This window comes from Engraulis encrasicolus, chromosome 1 (genome assembly GCF_034702125.1).
Source record: "Engraulis encrasicolus isolate BLACKSEA-1 chromosome 1, IST_EnEncr_1.0, whole genome shotgun sequence".
Lineage (NCBI taxonomy): Eukaryota > Metazoa > Chordata > Actinopteri > Clupeiformes > Engraulidae > Engraulis > Engraulis encrasicolus.
The window spans coordinates 11,975,531-11,983,030 of NC_085857.1; the positions used below are offsets into that span (position 1 = coordinate 11,975,531).

General features: G+C 43.1%; 1 protein-coding gene across 3 annotated transcripts in view; it reads left to right on the forward strand.

The window, feature by feature from the left end:
- The window catches only part of slc29a1b (solute carrier family 29 member 1b), a 50,121-nt gene that overhangs the window by 19,490 nt on the left and 23,131 nt on the right, over positions 1-7,500 (forward strand). The window contains exons 2-6 of one of the 3 annotated variants that reach the window (XM_063197511.1): positions 2,342-2,426; positions 3,354-3,435; positions 5,058-5,248; positions 5,764-5,772; positions 6,921-7,060. In XM_063197511.1, the coding sequence (XP_063053581.1) occupies positions 2,398-2,426; positions 3,354-3,435; positions 5,058-5,248; positions 5,764-5,772; positions 6,921-7,060 (451 nt within the window). In that variant the 5' untranslated portion in view covers positions 2,342-2,397. Of the gene's footprint in view, positions 1-2,341; positions 2,427-3,353; positions 3,436-5,057; positions 5,249-5,490; positions 5,639-5,763; positions 5,773-6,920; positions 7,061-7,500 lie in introns of those variants that run through there. The other 2 variants (XM_063197496.1, XM_063197504.1) reach the window with 2 other exon arrangements.

The window sequence follows — 7,500 nt, forward strand, 5'->3', positions numbered from 1 at the left end:
AATATGAATCAGACACGGCTATTGCTGCTCATGTCCATCTCCTCTTGGCTATTGACGCTGGTGGCCAATACAGAACTGAGAGCAGGGCTGGACTGGGGGACAAATAGGGCCCGGGCACTTTTGGCTTAAAGGGGCACTGTCCCATTTTTGGAAATAAGCTTATTTTACACCTCCCCTTGAGTTAAATAATAGGGTATTATCGTTCTCCTGTAATTTTAACCGTTCTCGGGGTATGGCCGTGCAAATTTTACCTCCATGCTAGCAGTTAACATTGAGTCCTATGAGACTAGCTCGCGGCTAACTGGTCTCATAGGACTCAATGTTAACTGTTAGCTTGGAGGTAAAATTTGCACTGTCATAACTAGAAAACGGTTTAATGTTCAGGAGAACGGTAAAACCCTATTATTTAAATCAAGGGAAGGTGTAAAATACGTTTATTTCCAAAAATGGGACAGTGTCACTCATAATTAGCGGCACAGAACTGACTCAGCGGGCATTGCCCTGTGGGCCCTGCAGCCCTGTGGTGGTGTGGGCCCACCGGGAAATGCCCGCTATGCCAGATGGCCAGTCCCGCCCTGACTGAGATAGAGTCCCGAGTTGATTCATGTTCTCATCTCCAGGCTGCTGCTCTGCATCATTGACTTTTACACCCCGCCAAGGCTCTCTCTCTGTCTCTCTCTCTCTCTCTCTCTCTCTCTCTCTCTCTCTCTCGCTCTCTCGCTCTCTCTCTCCCTCTCTCGCTCTTTCTCTCTCTGTATCTCTGTCTTTCTCTCTCTCTTTCTCTCTCTCTCTCTCTCTCTCTCTCTCTCTCTCTCTCTCTCTCTCTCTCTCTCTCTCTCTCTCTCTCTCTCTCTCTCTCTCTCTCTCTCTGCTCCACATCAGTGCCTTTACATCCAGGGGCTCCCTGAAGCAGATAATAGTGAGGCGTCCTGGAAAATTGAATTCATACATTAGCCAAGGCAAGGCAAGGCAAGGCAAGGCAAGGCAAGGCAAGGCAAGGCAAGGCAAGGCAAGGCAAGTGTACTTGTACAGCATATTTCAGATGCAGTTCAATGTGCTTCACAAAAGCACATTAAATTTAGACATTAAATAATTAGATGCAAAGCAGATTCAAAGTTGAAACATATCCAGTAGGAAGCTGGGTGCCATCCAATTTAATGGTTTAAACACATGATGTAATGTCTTAAAGTCAATTCTATAGCTCACTGGTAGCCAATGCAGTGGTCTCAGAATTGGAGTGATGTGGTCAATCTTTTTTGTTTTCGTAAGAGTAAATGTGACAATTTAATGTGCTGAAGTGTTAACCTCATGGTCAAAGAGTTTAGCCCCTAGTCGATGGGCCTATTCACTCCTCGCTGAAAACAGTCAGCTACATCATAAAAACATTTGGTAACATTTTATTTTAGGGATACATCTATTAGCACCAATACATACAATGTCCCTGTATAAGTAACTTGTAAGGCATGTACAAAGCAAAATCAAACATTTGTTAGGCATGTATTCACAAATGTTTTATTCATGCACAATAAGTGATTTATTACCAATTTAACCTTAGTAAGGACCTAGTAGGCCTTAGCGTTTGCTTAGTACATGCCTTACAAGTTACTTATGCAGGCATTAACATTGTATGTATTAATGCTTATAGATGTATCCTTAAAATAAAGTGTTACCAANCATTGCTATGGCAATGCAAGGAGCTTTAGGTAACCGATTAAGAAGTGGTCATTACCATTTTGGTGACAATGATATCAGAGGTTAACAGAGGCTCTATATTTAAGGGTTAAACTATATCAGAGTGTTTAACATGCCGCTTTTTTTTCATGAGAATCTTTTTGCTTCACTGCTGCCGGTATGACAATTTTGACGTGCATGATGTTTTTAGCTGCATCACCCTGGCGAATGTACATTCATGATTCAAGCTACTGATCACTGATTTACTTGTGATGACAAAGGTGTTGTTGTGTTGTTGTTTCTTGTGACGCAATAGAGCTTCAGAGCTCTATAGAATTTCAAATGTGTTGATGATACACCCTGCATACATTGGGGGTGCCATGGTTTAGATTGAAACAGTTTGGCTCTGACTCTGGCAGTTTCATCTGAAAGAAATGTGACATTGAAGCCTATTTCTACAATGTCATAGTTGATTATTATTGGGAGTTTTTTCATAGCTAATTTATTGCATTCTTCCCATTTTATGGCTCATGTAAAGCTGTCATGATCAAGGGGAATGGTTCTGAATGCAGGTAGCAGGCACCAGTTTGAAATAGTTGCAGTTGATAGTATGATGAGCGTATAAGAATATGTACGTATAATTTATTGTCCATGTTGTTATGTTTGACAGGGTGACAGCAGAAGTGTGACAGTGAAGGAGAAGAGCGTTGCCATAAGGTCACAGTCATGACGGTCAGCGGGGCTCCACGAGACAGGTAATCACTTCTCTTCTTTATTTTATTTTTTTTGGTCTTTTTAGACTTCATTCGACAGGACAGTGTGAGAGGTGGACAGGAAGCGAAAGGGGAGAGAGATGGGGAGGGGTCGGCAAAGGACACGGGCCGGAAATCGAACCTGGGCCAGCCGCATGGTAGACGAGTGCCCTACTGGTTGGCCACGGCAGGGCCAATAATCACCTCTCATCATCACTTTTGAAGCTAAGCTAACCGTGACTTTTATATTGTGCAGTTTGTCCTTGTATATTTAAGTGGATTTCAATCGCTAATAATTAAGTGGTCCCTTTTGTGGCATTGCAGCTTGGAAGTTTCTGTTTTGGAAGACTCCCACCATTGACTACAATGTTTTTTGTCACTTTAGAAATTTGAGAACTAGGAAAGGCAGAGTATCTGTCTACTCATGTTTTGCCCTCTCACAGATACAATGCAGTATGGTTCATCTTCGTCGTGTTTGTGCCTGTACTGGGCTCAATAAACAGCGTTATTTGATTATGTCCTCTTTTGAAAGTCGCTTTGGTTATAAAGCATCTGCCAAATGCAATGTAATGTAATGTAATGTAATTTAATGTAATATTTGTCCTGGACCGGAACCTCACACAAGCTCAGGATTGACTCATATTAGACCACTGTCTATTTTGAAAGTGGAACAATGGCCGCCCCCCTCTAAATTGAGGACCAGTCCCTATGGAAAAAAAAAAAACATCAAAACAACTGAATTGGCACCTGAGGACTGTCGGCCCACCGGGAACATGCCCTGTTTGACAGACCGCCAGTCCAGCCCTGTTTCCCCCCATTGAGTCCTTTGTTACTTTAGAAATGGGGAAAACCGGGAAAGGAATTTCTAATATGTATAGATCATGCTGTGTCATTAAACGTCCTGTCTTTTCATTTCCCTCCATCTCACAGATACAATGCAGTATGGCTCATCTTCTTCATGCTGGGGCTGGGCACGCTGTTGCCATGGAACTTCTTCATGACAGCATCTGTGGTAAAGGATTTTGTTTGGGTTATTGTCATGGAATCATCTTAGATTAGCCTCTTTGACCTTCTCATCCGTCTGGTCTTTTCTCTTCTTTTTCTCTTCCCTACTGTTGCCTTTTTTTCTTCTCTCCTCCTCTTTCTCTTTTTTTTTCTATCGTTTCGCCATTCTTCTCTTGACATTTTTTTCCCCCTCGACTTTTGGCTTTTTCTCTGCCACAGTTCTGAATGGGGCATGTGCATGCCACGGTAGTCAAAGGAACTATACGCTTTATTAAGCAGCTGGACTTTTTTGGGAGCTTGACGACATTTAGAAGCCTTTTGAAAAGTTAGGCCTTTCACACCTCTCGAAAAGGCCTCTTAATCCTAAATTCACAGAAATGAAGAGAAGGCATATCTGACTAAAAAAAACCCATCCATTTTGGCTTTTATCTCCAAGCTTCATGAAGCAGTGCCATTTCTCACAACTCAAAACCACCATTTCACCTGTGTAACAGCCTTTATCTGTGCATCATAAGCATAATATAAATAATATTAATGATCAAAACCACCATTGTACCTGTATCAGTTTTCATCTGTGTATCATAAGCGTAATATTTTTAAAAGCTTAAATAATACAAATATTAAATATTGAAATCACCATTTCACCTGTCTGGCAGCACACATCTGCTCTGATCTCAAGGTTATCAGGGTGGACAAACATTTCAAACCTGCCCACTTAGACACACACACACACACACACACATACACACACACACACACACACACACACACACACACACACACACACACACACACACACACACACACACACACACACACACACACACACACACACACACACACACGTCACACACACACACATTAGCGGTTGGGTTCAGCTACCTATGGCTTATTGAAAGCAAAGCGGAGCAGAAGCAGAGCTAGACGCCACTGATTGTTTGCTCTCCCTCTTCCCTTATCTGGCGTCCACTTTGAAAGCTATCTGTCCTGATGGGCGTAATGTACATACAGTATATTCAGAGAAGAGCAAGCAATCAGGGAGAAATTATATGTCGCTTGACTTAGTAAGAGCCATCTCCAATGAAACACAAGGACACGGGATAAAACACACACAGAGAGACACACAGCGTTGCCCACAGGACCTCTTTTATCTTCTCCTGTGATGCTCACCTAAAAAAAAAAACAACAATCTGCACCTGTGTCTCACTGAAACCTCATTGTTCCGGTGGATAGGCGTACCATTTTCAGGGAACATTACACATACAGTTTTGGTTATTCTGAATATGTATTGCACAACATGTTGACAGGCTTGAATATTCTTACTAAATACACTAAATGTGTTCCATACAATAATCTAATTTAAGCATCTATGAAGAACACAGGACATGGCAAAGGACATGTATTGTAGAAGTTCAACATTCTGAAGCTAGTTCGCCTGCCTCCAAATGTGGTCCGCAGACTTTGAGACAATTTTAATTTTAATTCCATTTTATTTGTTTGGGCTGTCCCACAAAGCCAAAGACAGGATAATCTCAGGACGCTTCGTGTTCTACTTGTTGAGAAAATGTACTCTAAGCCTGCCCTACATTGTGAGCACAACACATCACCTCGCCATCTCTTGTCTTTCAGTACTTCACCAGTCGTGTCAAAGACCCCGTCAGCGCCGACGATGCGGCGGTCACGGCCAACGTAACCGCCACCACGGCCCCGGGCGAGCAGCCGGAGGACACGCGGAGCGTCCTGGAGGCCAAGTTCAACAACGTCATGACGCTCTGTGCCATGGTCCCCCTGCTGGCCTTCACCTGCCTCAACTCATTCCTGCTCTGGTACGTACGTGGACCATGGATGGATGGATTGGGATACGATTGAATGAGTGGATGGATGGATGGCTAGATTCATGGTCATGACATGCAGTTTGTATTTTCAGTTAGTTGGTTGTGTTCATGTTGCTGTTAGTTGACACTCTGTGCCATGGTCCCCCTGCTGGCCTTCACCTGCCTCAACTCATTCCTGCTCTGGTACGTACGTGGACCATGGATGGATGGATTGGGATACGATTGAATGAGTGGATGGATGGATGGCTAGATTCATGGTCATGACATGCAGTTTGTATTTTCAGTTAGTTGGTTGTGTTCATGTTGCTGTTAGTTGACACTCTGTGCCATGGTCCCCCTGCTGGCCTTCACCTGCCTCAACTCATTCCTGCTCTGGTACGTACCAGGCTTGTACGAAATTCCGAATGGAAAGAATTTCAATTCAAAGTAATGCCATAATACGAACACTAGGTGGTGGTGTTGTATGTACTTTCAATGGGTGGTGTAGATTAAATTCAAAGAAATTCAAGGTAATGGCACCACCTAGTGTTCGTATTATGGCATTATTTTGAATTGAAATTCTTTCCATTCGGAATTTCGTACAAGCCTGGTACGTACGTGGACCATGGATGGATGGATGGATTGGGATACGGTTGAATGAGTGGATGACAGTGTTGCCAGATGTGTCTGATCAAATCCCGCCCAAAAGATTCTCAAAAACCGCCACAATGCGCTAAATTACTCCCAATTTCAAGGAATTGCATTGATTTCTAAGTGTTTGGAGGTAGGGTGCGCACATCCACAGGTAGTTGTCCAGGTGCAAGACAAAAAGTAGTAGGTAGTGTGATGAAGCGGTCTGCACACTGTGTATTAACTCCAAAAAATACTTTATTTCATTTAAACATATGGCAACGTTTCGATCCAACAGAGGGATCTTCCTCAGGCAATGAGAACAATGGTCTAAGTTGACTTATATCACATGACCTACAGGTAGGCCACCTGGCAGAAAGGTGAGCGCACCCTAAGGTGACAAGTGGCATAGCATGCGCCTTGGCGCGCTGGTATACAAATTCAAGACCATGTGATCACAACCGGTGGTCAGAAGAAAACAAAAAAACTGAAAAACAAAACATTAAAAAGATAAAAACACACTCTAAAGACAATCAGTCACAATAGTCTGCACAGTCATAAATAGGGATTTCTTTTTTGTGTGCAGAAGACACAATTTCTATGGGCACAAAAGTAGAGAAAAAAATGGCCAAATGGCCCATTTTTCACGTCTTTACCCTCAGAGGGCCATCCGAAGTAGCCCAATTGGGCGGGTATCAGGATGGGTGATTGAGAAAAACATTTTTTTTTGTCATTTGTCATCCGTCTAGGTCATGACATGCAGTTTGTATTTTCAGTTAGTTGGTTGTGTTCATGTTGCTGTTAGTTGTTCGATTAGTGAAAGTGAAAAGCCCACCTGGGAAACTCCAACTCCCTTTTGTCATTGTGACACAGCACTCCGGAGCACACAAGTGCACACTGCACACAACAAAATTGCATTTATGCCTCACCCCTGCAAGGGGGCAGCCCCCAATAGCGCCCCAAGGGAGCAGTGCGGCTGGACGGTATCCTTGCCATTTTGGTAGCAGCTCATTTATAACAGCTGTCCGTTTGTGTTTCCTTTCTATAGGGTCCCTCAGAAGCTGAGGATCATGGGAAGTCTGGTGGTCATCCTGGTGGTCTTCATGGTGACGGCCATCTTGGTGAAGGTGCCCATCGAGCCGTTGCCCTTCTTTGCAGTGACCATGATCAAGATCGTCATCATTAACTGTAAGTTACTCGTTAACTTTAACCTAGGGGTGGGGAGTAGGCTATTCCAAGAAGATTGGTCAGAGACAAACCAGGTTAACCTTGCGGAAGGCGTAAATCAGCTCATAAAAGAGCCTGGAGTTCTGATTTTCAACTAAATGGCAGATACATTAGCATGATTACACATTTCTGTAGCCAGATGTGACTAGCCAGTAAAATAAAGGAGAAATAAAATAAAGGTTGACAAACCAGGTTTAATTAACCTAGCAGAAGGCGTAAATCAGCTAATAAAAGAGCCTGGAGTTCTGATTTTCGACTAAATAGCAGTGGTGAGCGTATATACATTAGCATGATTGCACATTTCTGTAGCCAGGAGGATCACTCATCAATGTTCTTGGAATTTTCTGCCTGATGTACCGGAATTGTGTGCAATCAGAAATTATGCTAATATAAGAAGTCAC